Raw genomic sequence first — 17164 nt, 5'->3', positions numbered from 1 at the left:
GCCAGCAAAGGCAAAAAAACTGCAGCCCCCCACTTCAATGACGGGTCCCTCGAGCGAATGCTGGATGCCGTGGAGGCCCGCCAGGATGTGCTCTACCCCAGCTCTGGCCGCAGGATGGGTTGCAAAGTCACCAACTGGGCTTGGGAGGCAGTGGCAGCAGTGGTCAGAGTGAACACCCTGCAGAGGAGGACAGTCACCCAGTGCCGCAAAAGGATGAATGATCTCTTCCGTTCCGCCAGGGTAAGTCACTCTTTTCATCACTCTCAACTCACACATTCACAAACCCATCACACATCCAAGGTGATCTCACTCACTGCCAGTGGAAGGGAAATCACCATTGACTCTTTCACACACACCGTCACTGTCTTCATCCTGTCCATGGACACTCACCACCCACACAGGCCAGGCAGACTTATCATCCGGTCCGTCAGGCATCCTGATACACTCTCCCCATCTCTATCCATGCAGGACAAACTGGCTTACAACAGGAGGGAAAGGTTGCAGACAGATGGAGGGATGCCGGAATTCAAAGTTCTGTCAGAATTTGAAAACAGAGCTGTCCAGCTGGCCGGCGATGACTGGGACCGGTCCTGTGCTGACGATGAGGTCGGCGCTGGTCTACCAAGTGAGGATCCAGCAGTGCAACATCCATTCGACAACCATGACATGAGTGATATGTCCTGTTCTACAGGCCACTGCCAGGCACTCATTATCTCCCCTTGCTTTTGCAGGCACATCTGGGAAGCAGCCGAGATCACGACCCAGAGCTACCAAGTAAGTTCCGAAGAAACCTCTGAAGAGGAATCTGAAGGCTCCCTCCCTGAAGTCCCATCACAGCGCTCATCCACACCCTCCACCAGTGCAGAGACACACACCTCGGTGGGACCTAGCTTTAGAGTAGCCTTTAGATCACAATCTAGTGAGCACATCGCACTTTCTGATCCACAGCAGGTGGAGGCAGGGACTTCCCAGGGTCCCCGGCACTCGGAGGACTGCTGGTGGCCAGAACGTTGCTGAATCTGACTCAGATGACAAGCCTCTGGACGTCACAGTTGCTGCAGCTGCAGAGGCAAGCTAGGGAACAACAGGAAGGGGTGTCCACTGCACTCCTCAGGTTGCAAGGCACGATTGAGGAGTCCGTCTGTCTTCAGGCTGAGGTGATAGCGCTGGGAACGCAATGCATTGAGGTCAACACTGGCAGAATAGCAGCCACCATGGAGACCTTGGCCCAGGACGTCGCTCCTGCATTGCTGCGTGGGCTTAACTCCATTGTTGATGCCATCGTTGGCCTCCAACAGTGTGTACGCAAGAGGGGTGCTGGGCAGCTCGATCTCACTCCAGCTACCCCTTCTGCTCACGGAGTGAGCCAGGGTCCCTCAGGTACCCAGAGGGAGCAGGATTAGCAGGTGCACGCTCCAGGGCCATCCACCCAGGTGACTCTGGGAGTGACCGGCCCATCTGACTCCCCTCTTCCTGTGACCTCCGCAGATCCAGCTTCACAGGCCAAGGAGGGTGCCACTGCCACACAGCAGGACCCCGATAGCAGGCTGGGGCCCTCCAGAGGACGCCCGCCAAAGTCATCAGAGGCAGGGCATCACAGTCAGCAGGCTGCCTCAACCTCCACTGTGGATGTCTGGGGAGTACCAAGACGTAGCGGCAGGGTTAGGACAGTTAAGAAGAACTAGTTGCACAGCCTGGGCATGGCTGTTAATCACTCATGGATGCATAATGTTCACTATTGTCAATAAACTCCCAAGAATGTCTCCCTCCCTATGGCTCCTTATTCTGATGAGTATTCTTGTCACTCAGATGTGAAATCTTTCTGCACAAGGTAAAAGGCAGATGTCTCACACCAGGGCCTCTTCCATGTGCTCCGTGACCAGTGATGGTCCAGCCTTACACTCGCTGGAAACATTACTGATGCCTGCACCAGTAATGCTGGTCATTACTGCCAGAATGTAGTGGGCAGACGCCATCGAGTTCTCTCATACTCTCTGTGAGCTCTCAACAGCTATAAGGTGGGGCTGGTCCCCATCACACTAGCATCTACGACCAGTGATGCTGTGCATCAGCTCCTGAAGGGTTGAGGTGCTGAAGGCAGACACAGCATCAGACTCATTATAGCCTCAACACAAAAACAGAATTACCTGGAAAAACTCAGCAGATCTGGCAGCATCGGCGGAGAAGAAAAGAGTTGACGTTTAGAGTCCTCATGACCCTTCGACAGAACTTGAGTGAATCCAAGAAAGGGGTGAAATGATTCAATGGATTCACTCAAGTTCTGTCGAAGGGTCATGAGGACCTGAAACGTCAACTCTTTTCTTCTCCGCCGATGCTGCCAGACCTGCTGAGTTTTTCCAGGTAATTCTGTTTTTGTTTTGGATTTCCAGCATCCGCAGTTTTTTGTTTTTATCATTATAGCATTGCTATGCTGCAGCCTGAGGCTGCCGCACGGATGTCATCAGCCATGGCCTCTGCAGGTAGCCTTGTCCCCAAGGAACCAACCCTGCAGCTTCTGTGGACCCTGCAAGACTACAAGGATTTGTAAGCGACTCAGGATGTAGGTGTCATGCACACTCTCTGGGAACCGTGTGCCTATCTGCAGGATGCCTTTGAGGTGGTCGCATACCAACTGCATGTTCAGTGAGTGGAAGCCCTTGCAGTTGATGAAGTCCACTGAGTGTAGTGATGAAGACCTGAGCACCACATGAGTGCAGTCAATTGCACCCTGCACCTGTGGGAATCCCGAGATCAGCGCAAATCCAATGGCTCTTGCATCCTAGCTGTCCCGGTTCCAGGTGAAATGCACAAAGTTGTGTGCCATGGAGAAAATGGATGATCTCACTGATGCATTTGTGGGTGGTGGATTCTGAAATCCCACAGAGATCACCTGCGGAGCCCTGAAAGGAGCCACGGTGTAAAAATTGAGCGCAGCAGTCACTTTCACAGCCACTGGCGACTGCTTAGTGGGGTGTGTCCAGGAGCAAGAGCTGGCCAACCTCAGAAGCGACAGCTGAGGGGTGTGGGCTCAAATGCTGCCCTGGTGCTGCATCACACGCACAAGCAATCGAGGTGGGGGGGGGGCAGAGTAAGCAAGGGAAGTGGCCAAGCAATAGGTACAGCAGTTTAAACAGACCATCCCTCTGCAACTAAGACAAATCAGGCGCAGCCATAGTGATATGATTGGGGTCAGGCTCCTAGCCTGCACACCCATGCAAGCAACACGGAGGCACCAGAGGGCCACCAAGTGCTCCATACCTTAGCCACCACGCACCCCGCCCTAGCCATAGACTTTGTGTCCGCCAGCACTTTATTGGACTGCAGAGCAGTTGGACTGCATACATTGTACAATCTCCTCGCCAACGCTGGCCATATAGCAGTCACTGCTGGAAGCACTCTCAGCCCCCTGCAATCTCATATCACTATGGCACTTCCCCCCAGGCACCACCCACCCCTCAGCAGTCGCCCGCGGTGCCAGGCATCAGTTTCACCCGCGCCCCCCCACCCACCCCCCAGTGCCCCTGAGGCCTGTAAACAACAGGCGAGCTGTGGAGAACGCTGCTGCTCAGTCACCTCAGTTCCCCCAAAGTGAAGGCCACCAAGTGCAAGTCACCTGCATGCTGTCGTGAAACACGCTAGCATGCTTTCCCACTGACATGGACGGACGATACTGCGGGGTACCAAGTGCCTGGTGGGATGGCCTTTTAATTATATGCTCATGTATTACAATTAGCTTTACGCTGACTGATGGCGGGAAACGTGGAAGATACAGGGCTGAGTGGAAGATCGCGACCTGCCTCCATGCCGTGGCGAAGTGGGTCCTGCCTTATTTTCCACGCATGTCACCTATCACACCCGCCACCAGCAGGCTCGGAAAATTCCGCTCATAGTGGGAGGCAAACAGCAGATGGTGAAATTTGAATTCAATAAAAGTCTAATGATGACATGGAGCCATTGTTGATTGTTATAAAAACACATCTGGTTCACTAATGTCCTTTAGGAAAGGAAATGTGTTGTCCTTACCTGGTCTGGCCTACATGTGACTCATGACCCACAGCAATGTGGTTGACTCTTAATGGCCTAGCAAGCTAGCAAGCCACTCAAAAGCTACAAAGTCACAAAAAGGGAATGAAACCAGACGGACCACCCAGCATTGACCTAAGCAACGGGAATGACAACGGCAATCTCGGCGCTGTCAACCCTGCAAAGTCCTCCTTACTAATATCTGGAGGCTAGTGCTGAAATTGGGAGAGCTGCTTCACAGACTAGTCAAGCAACAGCCTGACATAGTCATCCTCACGGAATTATACTTTACAGATAATGTCCTAGACTCCACCATCATCATCCCTGGGTATGTCCTGTCCCTCCGGCAGGACAGGCCCAGCAGAGGTGGCAGCACAGTGGTACACAGTCAGGAGGGAGTTGCCCTGCGAGCCCACAACATCGATGCTGGACCCCATGAAATCTCATGGCATTAAGTCAAGCAGGAAACCTCCTGCTGATTTCCATGTACCACCCTCCCTCAGCTGATGAATCAGTACTGCTCCATGTTGAACACTACTTGGAGGAAGCACTGAGGGTGGCAAGGACGCAGAATGTACTCTGGGTGGGGGGGCATCAAAGTCCATCACCAAGAGTGAATCAGTAGCACCACTACTGACCAAGCTGGCTGAGTCCTAAATGACATAGCTGCTAGACTGGGTCTGCAGCAGGTGGTGGGGGAACCAATAGAGGGAAAAACGTATTGACTTTATCCTCACCAACCTTCCTGCCACAGATGCATCTGTCCATGACAGTATTGGTAGGAGTGAACACCACACAGTCCTTGTAGAGACTAAGTCCTGCTTTCACATTGAGGATACCCTCCATCATGTTGTGTAGCACTACCACCGTGCTAAATGGGATAGATTTCAAACAGATCTAGCAACTCAAGACTGGGCATCCATGAGGTGCTATGGGCCACTTGAACACAAACCGTAACCTCATGGCCCGGCATATCCCCCAACTCTACCATTACTATCAAGCCAGGGGATCAACTCTGGTTCAATGAAGACGGCAGGAGGCCATGCCAGGAGCAACACCAGGCACACCTAAAAATGAGGTGTCAACCTGTTTAAGCTATAACACAGGACTACTTGCTTGCCAAACAGCATAAGCAGCAAGTGGTAGACAGGGCTAAGCGATCCCACAACCAGTGGATCAGATCAAAGCTCTGCAGTCCTGCCGCCAGTCGTGAATGGTGGTGGACAACTAAACAACTCAACAGCTCACTGAAGGAAGAGGCTCCACAAATATCCCCATCCTCAACGATGGAGGAGCCCAGCACATCAGCGTAAAAGGTAAGGCTGAAGCATTTGCAACAATCTTCAGCCAGAAGTGCCGAGTGGATGATCCATCTCCACCTTGTCCGGAGGTCCCCAGCATCACAGATGCCAGTCTTCAGCCAGTTCAATTCACTCCACGTGATATCAAAAAACAGCTGAAGGCACTGGATACTGCAAAGGCTATTGGCCCTGACAATATTCCGGCAAAAGTGCTAAAGACTTGTGCTCCAGCACTTGCCACGACCCTAGCCAAGCTGTTCCAGTACAGATACAACACTTGCATCTGCTTGGCTATGTAGAAAATTGCCCAGGTATGTCCTGTACACAAAAAGCAGGACAAATCCAACCTGGCCAATGACCACCATCAGTCTACTCTGATTGCCAGCCTTCTTCCACAGTGCCCACTGGAAGTGTAGTTATAACCTAGATCTTGCCATTGTCAGCAATGACACTGCTGGCCTCTGCAAGAAGCTTGTCACAGACCCAATACCACAGACACAACACTGTCCTTTTGGTATCCAGGTAAATGCAGCAATGTTACCAACCATTGTACCATTCAAAAGGCACTTCAACTTCAAGAAGGCCGATTGGAATGGGTTCACACGAGCACTTGACTGTAAGGTTAAACGCATTAAACCATTACCTGACCACTACAACCTGTTTGCAAAAGCTGTCCAGAAAACAGCCAGAAGGAAGCTCCCCCGAGACTGTAGAGCATACTACATCTCTGGTCTCACCAAGGAGAATGCTGAACTCTACTGGGAGTATGTCTCAATGTTTGAATCTGACCCCTTCTCAGAGGAAACAATATTTACTGGTGAGAGGGTGATGTTAAGTATCTCTCAAGAGTGTCAAAACACCTGGGACACCATGATAGAGACAACAGATCTTACAAAACACAGCAAGAAGGCATGGTCTCTCATACACAAATTTGGAGGCGATCCCAAGAAAGCTGCCCAACATCCAAGTGTGTCTGCTAAACAAGTTGCACACCAGTTGCTCCTAAATGGAAAAATCAACAAGAAACAACCAAGAGCACAACTAGATAGGAAGAAGTACAGTGATAACCCTGGCTTCACTGGACCATGTACCATGGAAGAGCTGGAAACTGGTATATCTAGTCTAAAACACGGGAAAGCAATTGGTCTTGACAACATAGCAACGGAGTAGATAAAACATTTTGGACAGCAAGCAATAAAATGGCTCCTACAATTGTTCAACCACTGTCTGGCAACACACAAGCTACCTAATATTTGGCAGAAGGCACATGTAATAGCACTATTAAAGTCCGGAAAAGATCCCTCAGATCCTAAGAGTTTTCGGCTGATTTCACTGCTTTGCCACACCAATAAGCTGTTTGAATGCCTGATACTCAATAGGATAGCACCAACTGTAGATAAGAAGATCATTCCAGAGCAAGCAGGTTTCCACCACAGCAAATCAACAACAAGCCAACTGCTCAACTTCACACATTATATCGAAGATGGTTTTGAGCAAGGGATGATAACAGGTGCTGTTTTTATAGACCCGTCAGCAGCATACGATACAATGAACCATAGACGTCTCCTCTGCAAGATCCTAGAGATAACAAAAGATATTCACTTAACGGAGCTGTTAGAAAGCATGCTTCAGAATCGCTGGTTCTATGTTGAACTAGGTGGGAAGCGCAGCAGGTGGCGTATTCAGAAGAATGGTCTTCCTCAGGGAAGCGTGCTTGCACCGTTGCTGTACAACGTCTACACAAATTACCAACCTATAGACAGTGTCACATGCCGTTTTATATATGCTGATGACTTATGTGTCGCTGCCCAAAGCACTGACTGTGGAGAAAACGCTTTCTGAGACCTTGGACGGACTAACATCCTACTGTGAAGAAAACCACCTTCGCGCAAACCCATTAAAGATGCAAGTTTGTGCCTTCCACCTCAGAAACCGTGAAGCCAAACGCCAGCTTAAAGTAACCTGGTGTGGAGCAACAGTGACACATTGCGAGCACCCTATCTACTTAGGAGTCACCGTTGACGGATGCCTCATCTTCAAGAACCACATTGAAAAGACAAAGGCAAAAGTGAGCGTGTGAAACAACATCCAGAATAAGCTCACTAACACAAAATGGGGAACAAGCTCAAAAACATTGCGAATCAGTGCATTTGCTCTTTGCTATTCCACTGCCGAATATGCCTGCCCTGCCTGGGAAAGATCTACTCATGCTAAGAAGATGGATGCCGTTCTGAATGCAAACTGCTGACTTATCACAGGTTGTTTAAAACCAACAAACACCAACAGCCTAAATATCCTGGCAGGTCTCGCTCCCCCTGATATAAGAACAGCAGCCAGCAAGAAAGAGCAACTCCGTCAAACATCAAATGAGAGGCACCCTCTACATGGTCATACACCTACACCCAGCCACCTAAAATCAAGGAAGAGCTTCATGAACAGTGTTGTTCCATTACAATCAACCCCATCTGAAGCCCGCATCGCCTTGTGGAAAGACTGCCTCTCCAGTCTCGAACAAACCCCAGCATGGAAATTCTACCACATGAAAGCATTCCCCCTGGAGCTAATTGCAACTGGGCAACCTGGAAGTGCCTTAACAAACTTAGGACTGGTGTAGGTCGTTCAAAGGTGTCACTAAGCAAATGGGGATATACAACCTGCCCGACAACTTGTGAATGTGGAACTGAGCCACAGTCTATGCAACATCTCCTGCAATGTCTATCACTAGAGGAACCCCGCTCTGTTGCAGATCTTGCCGAATTCAACAACAGGGCACAAAAGTGTGTCCAGTTCTGGCTGGGCCATGTATAGACTGTCCGTGGACATGATAAGAAGTCTACTCTTGATCATCGGTAAAGTAATGGAAGGGGTCATCAACAGTGCTATAAAGCGGCACTTGCTTAACAATAACCTGTTCACTGACACCCAGTTTGGGTTCGCCAGGGCCACTCAGTTCTTGACCTCATTACAGTCTTGGTTCAAACATGGACAAAAGAGCTGAACTACCGTGGTGAGGTGAGAGTGACTACCCTTGACATCAAGGCAGCATTTGACCGAGTATGGCATCAAGGAGCCCTTGCAAAACTGGAGTCAATGGGAATCAGGGGGGAAACTCTCCGCTGATTGGAGTCATATCTATCACAAAGGAAGACAGTTGTGGTGGTTGGAGGTCAGTCATCTCAGCTCCAGGGCATCACTGCAGGCATTCCTCAAGGTGGCCCAACCACCTTCAGTGCTTCATCAATGACCTTCCTTCCAACATAAGGTCAGAAGTGGGGATGTTCGCTGATGATTGCACAATGTTCAGCACCATTCGCGCCTCCTCAGATACTGAAGCAGTCCATGTCCAAATGCAGCCAGACATGGACAATATCTAGGCGTGGGCTGATGAATGGCAAGTAACATTTGTACTACACAAGTGCCAGGCAGTTACCATCTTCAACAAGAGAGAACCCAGCCATCACTCCTTGATGTTCAAAGGCATTACCATCACTGAATCCCCCACTATCAATATCCTGGGGGTTACCATTGACCAGAAACTGAACTGGACAAGCCATATAAATACTGTGGCTACAAGAGCAGGTCGGAGGCTAGGAATCATGTGAAGAGTAACTTACCTCCTGACTCCCCAAAGCCTGTCCACCATCTACAAAGCACAAGTTGGGAGTGTGATGGAATACTCCCCACTTGCCTGGATAGCTGCAGCTCCCAAAACACTCAAGAAGCTTGACATCATCCAGGACAAAGCAGCCCGCTTGCTTGGTACCACATCTACAAACATTCATTCCCTCCACCACCGATGCACAGTAGTACAGTGTGTACCATCTACAAGATGTACTGCAGGAATTCACCAAAGCTCCATCGACATCATGTTCCGGATCCATGACCATTACCATCTAGAAGGACAAGGGCAGCAGATAAATGGGAACACTATCACCTGGAAGTCGCTCACCATCCTGACTTGGGCATATATCACCATTCTTTCATGGTTGCTGGCTCAAAATCCTGGAACTCCCATCCTAACACCACTGTGGGTGTACCTACACCACATGGACTGCAGCAGTTCAAGAAGGCTGCTCACCACCACCTTCTCAACGGCAACTAGGAATAGGCAACAAATGCTGGCCCAGTCAGCGAAGCCCACATCCCGTGAATGAATAAAAAAAAAATCTAACCTTTGCTTTTGAATATCAGCTGCGCTTCTGTTTTATTAGAGGGTTTAGAGCACTGGAGAATCTTCCAGCAGGCCCAGTTCCTGCGGTAACCAGGCACATACTGATTTCAAAAACTGAATGGTATACTACCATATTGGCTCCCTTGACATCCTGCCCCAGTGCTAGCAGGAGAGAGGAAGAATCACCGTGGAATTTCAAGGCTGCTGTATTTCCAGGGACTTTTCTATTTCATTTGTTTTGCAAAAAAAATGAAGAAAATAAATCACCAAGTTAGTATCAGGTAGCAAGTTGATGTTAAATCACTGCCCACCACATCATTGCTCCTCTCCCCTGCTCCCACCCCTGTCCCATTAACACCATACCCCTCCAGCTTCTTATCTGATGATTGAATGGGGGCAGGGAGGGAATGATGGAATGGGGTTGACTCTGTAATTGATTGCAATAATTGTACCATTTGCAGTCAGCCAACTGCTCCAACAGTTAGTAAAATAGTACAACCATTAACCCATGTCACCTTATCTGAGTTGGCTGATAATGAGGAAATATGCAGTCATATTTCTCACAAGAAATTAGAATACATTAACATCTTTCAATGTCAACTTCACCCAGAAAAGAGATGTACATACCAATCCAGAAGGGACGTCTTCCACTGAAATCCCACAGCCATTCCATGTCCTGTTTTGAAATGACGCTCACAAGGTTGCCATGGTGCCTGTAGAGACATTTAGGGCTCAGTTGAAACCTGACCTTATATGAACTAAAATTCAAAAGGACAAATTCGTCTGATGGTAGCGATGGCAGTAAAAGGTGAGAACTGGAAAGGTGGTTATCTTGACCACTGATAGCAGTGAAGGGAATGAAATTAGACACCAAGTGGTACACTAAAGCATCACCATTGAGATTAGGAATTGGAGCATTACCCTAGGAAATGATCACCAGCAAAAACTATTTCTTGAAGTAAAGTACAGGAATTAGTTATTTTACCAGATAACCACAGCTGTAGATTGTAATATAAAATATGTAAAAATAGTTCACAAGCTTAGAAGACTTTGGTGACACATGTCTTTTAGGATTGAATCTGCCACTTTTGCTGCTGTGTCTCCAACTAGCAACAACGGATGGTGTTCTACTGCCCATTTCAATCGTGGAAAATTAATGGAGTGATTAGATAAATTGGTATACACAAATACACTTATTTCTCAATTTAGAGTAATCCGAGGTTAAATGGTCCAAATTAATATTTTCCAAATAAATCTTTATGATCTAATTAGTAAGTTTGCAGACGACACTAAGGTTGGAGGAGTTGCAGATAGTGAAGAGGATTGTCAAAGGATACAACGGGATATAGATCAGTTGGAGACTTGGCCAAGCGAAATGGCAGATGGAGTTTAATCCGGACAAATGCAAAGTAATGCATTTTGGAAGGTCTAATACAGGCAGGAATTATACAGTAAATGCCAGAACCCTTAAGTGCAGCGACGGGCAGAGGGATCTGCGTGTGCAAGTCCACAGGTCATTGAAAGTGGCAACACAGGTGGATAAGGTAGTCAGGAAGGCATATAGCATGCTTGCCTTCATTGGCAGGGTTATTGAGTATAAAAGCTGGGAAGTCATGCTGCAGCTGTATAGAAACTTGGTTAGGCCACACTTGGAATATTGTGTGCAATTCTGGTCGCCACATTACCAGAAGGATATGGAGGCGTTGAAGAGGGTACAGAGGAGGTTTACCAGGATGCTGCCTGGTCTGGAGGTTATTAGCTATGAGGAGAGGTTGGGGAAACTCGGTTTGTTCTCACTACAGCGACGGAGATTGAGGGGCGACTTGATAGAAGTTTACAAAATTATGACTGGCATGGACAGAGTAGATAGTCAAAAGCTTTTTCCCAGGGTGGAAGAGTCAATTATTAGGGGGCATAGATTTAAGGTGAGAGGAGAAACCTACAGAGGAGATGTGTGGGGCAAGTTTTTTACGCAGAGGGTAGTGAGTGTCTGGAATTCACTGCCAGAGGAGGTGGTGGAAGCAGTTACGATAGTGGTGTTTAAGAGACAGCTTGACAAATACATGAATAGGATAGGAATAGAGGGATACGGACCCCGGAAGTGCAAAATGTTTTAGTTTGACAGGCAATATGATCGGCGTAGGCTTGGAGGGCCAAAGGGCCTGTTCTTGTGCTGTACTTGCCTTTGTTCTTTCTTTGATCCATTATTGAGCTTGATGCTCAAATAGCTCTACCTCGTGCTAATTTCTCATGAACATAATTATCCAGGCATTGCAACCAAGCTAATATGAACCATTCTCATTAAGTCTTACATTTCCTTGCAGGCCCGGGCTGCTCCAGTCCAGGTTGCCTTGTGTTTAGTGTTCAGATAATAACATCTATTATCATGGTAGGTCCATCCAAAAGGACATTTTTTAGCACTCAGCTCCTGAAATTAAAAAAAATAAGTTTTGTCAATATTCATTCATTTGGTGCGTGAACAATGGGTTACCTTCAAAGAGGTATCAAGGTATATTCCCTTAAAGGGGAAATGTAGAACAAATAAATCTAGAACACCATGGATGACAAGTGAGATAGAGGTGAAGATGAAAAGGAAGAAGTATGCGTATGACAGATGTCAGGTAAAAAATACAATGGAGAATCAGGCTGAATGTTGAAGGACCGGAGGAGAAGTGAAAAAAACTAATCAGAGAAGCAAGGAGGGAGCATGTAAAGAGACGAGCAGCTAATATAAAAGTAAATCCCAAGGTCTTCTATAAGCATGTAAATAATAAAAGGGTGTAAAAGAAAGGGTAGGGCCAATTAGGGATAAAAGAGTAGCATGTGGAGGCAGGAGAAATAGCAGAGGTATTAAATACGTACTTTGCATCTATCTTTATAAAGGAAGAAGATGCTACCCGGGCCGAGGTGAGAGAGGAGATAACTGGTACACGTGTGGAATTTAGAATAGAGGAGGTTTTAGGAAGGTTATCCTTACTTAAAAATAAGATACCAGGACTGGATGAAATGAATCCAAGGATACTGAGGGAGGTGCGGGTGGAAATTTCAGTGGCACAGATGATAATCTTCCAGTCTTCCTTAGAAGACTTCCTTAGACCACAGGGTGGTGCCAGAGGACTGGAGAATTGTTAATGTTACACCATTGTTCAAAAGGGGGTGCAACGATAATGACGGCAACTACAGACCAGTCAGTTTGACTTCAGTGGTAGGGAAACTCTTGGAAGCTATACTTCAGGACAAAATCAATAGTCACTTAGACAGGTGCGGGATAATGAATGAAAGCCAGCATGGATGTATTAAGGGAAATCATGTTTAACTAACTTGGAGTTTTTTTGAGGAGATAACAGAGAAGATTGATAAGGGCAATGTTGTTGATGTGGTGTATATGGATTTTCAAAAGGCATTTGATACAGTGCCACATAATAGACTTGTGAGCAAAATTCTAGCTCATGGAATAAAAGGGAAAGTAGGCACTTGGATAATAAATTGGCTGAGTGATAGGAAACAGAGAGTAGTGATAAATAGTTGTTTTTCAGATTGGAAGAAGATCTGTAATGGGGTTCCTCAGGGGTCAATATTGGGACCCTTGCTCTTCTTGATTTATACTAATGACCTAGACTCTGGTATGTGAGGCATGATTTCAAAATTTGCAGATGATACAAAGATTGAAGCATTGTCAATTGTGATGAGGATAGTCTTGAACTTCAAAAGGACATAGATGTATTGGTGGATTGGGCAGACAAATGTCAGATGAAGTTCAAAGCAGAAAAGCGTGAGGTGATTCATTTGGCAGGAAAACTATGGAGCGACAGTGTAAAATAACAGGTGCAGGAACAAAGGGTCCTCAGTGTATATGTACATAAGTCATTGAAGGTGGAAGGGCATACTGAGGGTGCAGTTAATAAAGCATATGGTATCCTAGGTTTTATTAATAGGGGCATTGAGTACAAGGGTAAGGTGGTCATGTTAAACTTTTATAAGACACTAGTTAGGCCTCATCTGCAGTACTGCGTCCAGTTCTGGGCGCCATACTGGAGGAAGGATGTGAAGGCATTGGAGAGAGTACAGAGGAGATTCATAAGAATGATTCCAGGGATAAACAACTGTAGCTATGAGGATAGATTGGAGAGGTTGGATCTGTTTTCCTTGGAGAAAAGAAGGCTGAGAGGAGACTTGATAGAGGTATTCAAGATCCTGAGGGGTATGAACAGGGTAAATAGTGAAAAATTGCTCCCACTCAAGAGTACATGAAGAACGAGAGGGCACTGATTCAAAATAATGGGCATAAGAAGTAGAAGTGATATGAGGATTTTTTTTTTATCCAGAGGGTGGTTGAAGTCTGGGACAAACTTCCTGAAAGGGCAGAGGAGGCAGGTTCGATCAAGGGAATTGGATTGCCACCTGAGAAGGGCGAATGTGCAAGGTTATGGGGATAAGGCAGGGGAGTGGGATTAGGTAGAAGGCTCTTTCTGCAAGCCAGTGCAGATGAGATGGGCCGAATGGTCTCCTTCTGCATTGTAACGATTCTGTGATTTCCTGTTTGCTGATGATTATGCTCCAGCTGCCAGTTCAGAGCTGGACATGCAATGTAGCATGGACTTGCTCTCCAATGTATGCAACAACTTAGGTCTTGCGATCAGCATGAAGAAAACTGAAGTGATGTACCAGAAAAGCCTATCTTTGAGCCCAAGGTTTCAGTCAATGATCAGAACCTGTCAGCAAAGGATATGTTCATTTATCTAAGCAGCACACTCTCTCTAGCTATTTATACTGATGACGAGAAACTGCAAAAATTGACAAAGCAAGTGCAGCCTTCGGCAGACTTTAAACATCAATCTGGGAACGAAGAGAAGTCTGCCTGCCAAACTGAAAGTCTATAGAGCAATCCACTCTGCTGTATGCATGCAAGACTGTGTGTAGAAGTTAGGTGGGTCTTCAGGGCTCTGTCTCCTATTCAATGTATATACAAGGCATATAATAACTTGGGGACATGTATCTCTTTGTATAGCAGGTAGGTTGGTGTTGCAGGATGTTTCTTGGTCACCTCGTGATCATCTGAGAGACTTTGAGAGAAATTTCTAATTTTGACACATTCCCCAATACCCACCAATCTCCTAACTACAGTTACATTATCAGTGGAACCAGCAAATAAATGGGAGATTATCTGAAGGACTGAATTGGATTTACTGTACATCTGCACTCTTTATACCTGGCTGTATTATCAGTCTGGATTTCTACTTCTGATTTAAAGGGGAACAATTGGAAACCTGAGTCAGCCTATTTTGATTCCTTGTAATGGTTCATCATTATCAATGTAACAATGTAAGACAGTGACTGCTCCCAAATTTCTGGCAATAGTAAGCAATGAATCAGGAAATATCAGAAAACAGTTTGAGCTATTTACACTTCCTCCCAGCACACTGTAGAAGCATAATCAGACAATGATGGACACTGATCCAAAGAAAAAAATATTCATGGGGTGACTTGGTTGCATGGTTAAAGGGATGGGTTTTAAGAAGGGTCAAAAAAGAGGAGAGAGTGAAGTTTAGCAGTGAAATCTAGAGTGTAGAGTTTGCCAATGGTGGGGTAAAAGGATTGGGAGAGACTAGAGAGAAGAATGCAGAGTTCCCAGAGGATTGTGCAATCAAAGGACTTAAACATGAGGATGAGAATATCAAACAGATATCCACGGTAGGACATTAAGCATGGTGGGGCTGGTGTGGTGGAGATCATCAATCACAGTCAAGACCCAATTCTAACCACATACTCAAATCAACTGGAATTCAAGACACTGCAATCAAGAATTTCAACAGCTTGCAGAAACGTATGCCAGTTCTAGTACAGGCTAATGTCACTTTAGCTGAGGTGAGCGAACTCATTCCAAACCATGGATAAAATTGTGTCAATCAATGCATTTACTATCTCATGAAAGAAACCAACAATCTTAGCACTAGCAATGGGGTGCAAATTTTTAGTATATGGTCTGGAATAGGAAGGAATTTCTGTCATTCCTATTTTGCCTAAAGTCCAACCTGTTTTCCAGGAAGATGTTGTGATGCTGGCATTGCCATTACTTTATCACTCTGTGGAAGCTCTATCCTGCCAGGAAAATGCTGTTGACCGTGGCTGGTAACCAGTATTTTTGCTCTTTTATTGGACATTGAGGGATTGTGGTCATCCTCAACCTTCAGTGATATTAATCCATGGTACTAAACAGGAAGAGAGGAAGTCATCAGAAAATTGTGGACAATATTATAAAACAATGTATGAAACTCTGATCCAGAATAACATATTCCCCAAATACTTTACTCTTTCTTGGCGACGTATTAGCAAAGGAATCCACTGTCAAATTTCAAGAGAACATGATTTAGAGAACATGACACTCTACTTATGGATTGGAAAATATCAAATATCACTCCATCATTTAAGAAGAAAAGGGGGAAGAAAACAGGTAAATATAGACCCGTCAGGTTAAATCAATTGTGGGGAGGCTACTGGAATCTATTACCAGAGACAGAGACTAAACATATGGACAAGGATGAGTTGAGCAAAGAAATAACAGAGATTTGTCAAGGGTAGGACATGTCTGACCAATCCACATTAAGTTTTTGAGGATTTATTTATTTATTTATTCACAGGATGTGGGCTTTGCTGGCTGAGACAGCATTTATTGCCTATTCCTCATTGCCCTTGAGAAGGTGGTGGTGAGCTGCCTTCTGGAACCACTGCAATCCACGTGGTATAGGTACACCTGCAGTGCTTTTGGGAAGGGAGTCCAAAGATTTTGACCCAATGACAGTGAAGGGACGGTGATATATTTCCAAGTCAGGATGTTGAGTGACTTGGAGGGGAACTTCCAGGTGATGGTGTTCCCATCTATCTGCTGCCCTTGTCCTTCTAGATGGTAATGGTCGTGGGTTTGGAAGGTGCTGTTGAAGGAGCTTTGGTGAATTCCTGCAGTGCATATTGTAGATGGTACACACTGCTGCTACTGTGCATCAGTGATGGAGGGAATGAGTGCTTGTGGATGTGGTATCAATCAAGTGGACTGATTTGTCCTAGACAGTGTCAAGCTTCTTGAGGGTTGTGGAAGCAACAGTGATCCAGGCAAGTGGGGAGCATTCATCACACTCCTCCTGACTTGTGCCTTGGAGATGGTAGACAAGCTTTGGGGAGACAGGAGGTGAGTTATTCGTCACACGATTCCTAGCCTATGACCTGCTCTTGTAGCCACAGTATTTATATGGCTAGTCTAGTTCAGTTTCTGGTCAATGTTCATAGTGGGGGATTCACTGATGGTAGCGCCATTGAACATCAAGGGGCAATAGTTGGATTCTCTCTTGTTGGAGGTGATCATTGCCTGGCACTGTGTGGTGCGAATATCACTTGCCACTTGTCAGCCCAAGCCTGGATATTGTCCAGGTCTTCTTGTATTTGGATATGGACTGCTTCAGTATCTGAGGAGTCACGAATGGTGCTGAACGTTTTGCAATCCTCAGTGAACACTCTCAGTTCTGACCTGATGATGGGAGGAAGGTGATTGACGAAGCAGCTGAAGATGGTTGGAGGAACTCCTGCAGTGAGGTCCTGGAGCTGAGATGACTGACCTCCAACAATCACAACCATCTTCCTTTGTGCTAGGAATGACTCCAAACAGCAGACAGTTTTC

At 46.4% G+C, this 17164-nt stretch overlaps 1 protein-coding gene across 1 annotated transcript in view; it reads right to left on the bottom strand.

Moving 5' to 3' along the window:
• Positions 1-17164, bottom strand: part of LOC121277230 (FRAS1-related extracellular matrix protein 1-like) — a 391688-nt gene that overhangs the window by 11046 nt on the left and 363478 nt on the right. Inside the window, exons 32-34 of the mRNA XM_041186416.1 lie at positions 15528-15704; positions 11808-11923; positions 10123-10208 (exon numbers count right to left, since the gene is read on the bottom strand). Of these exons, the coding sequence (XP_041042350.1) occupies positions 10123-10208; positions 11808-11923; positions 15528-15704 (379 nt within the window). The remainder of the gene's footprint in view (positions 1-10122; positions 10209-11807; positions 11924-15527; positions 15705-17164) is intronic.

Source organism: Carcharodon carcharias, chromosome 4 (genome assembly GCF_017639515.1).
Source record: "Carcharodon carcharias isolate sCarCar2 chromosome 4, sCarCar2.pri, whole genome shotgun sequence".
NCBI lineage: Eukaryota > Metazoa > Chordata > Chondrichthyes > Lamniformes > Lamnidae > Carcharodon > Carcharodon carcharias.
This window is presented reverse-complemented; position numbering and strand designations above follow the sequence as displayed.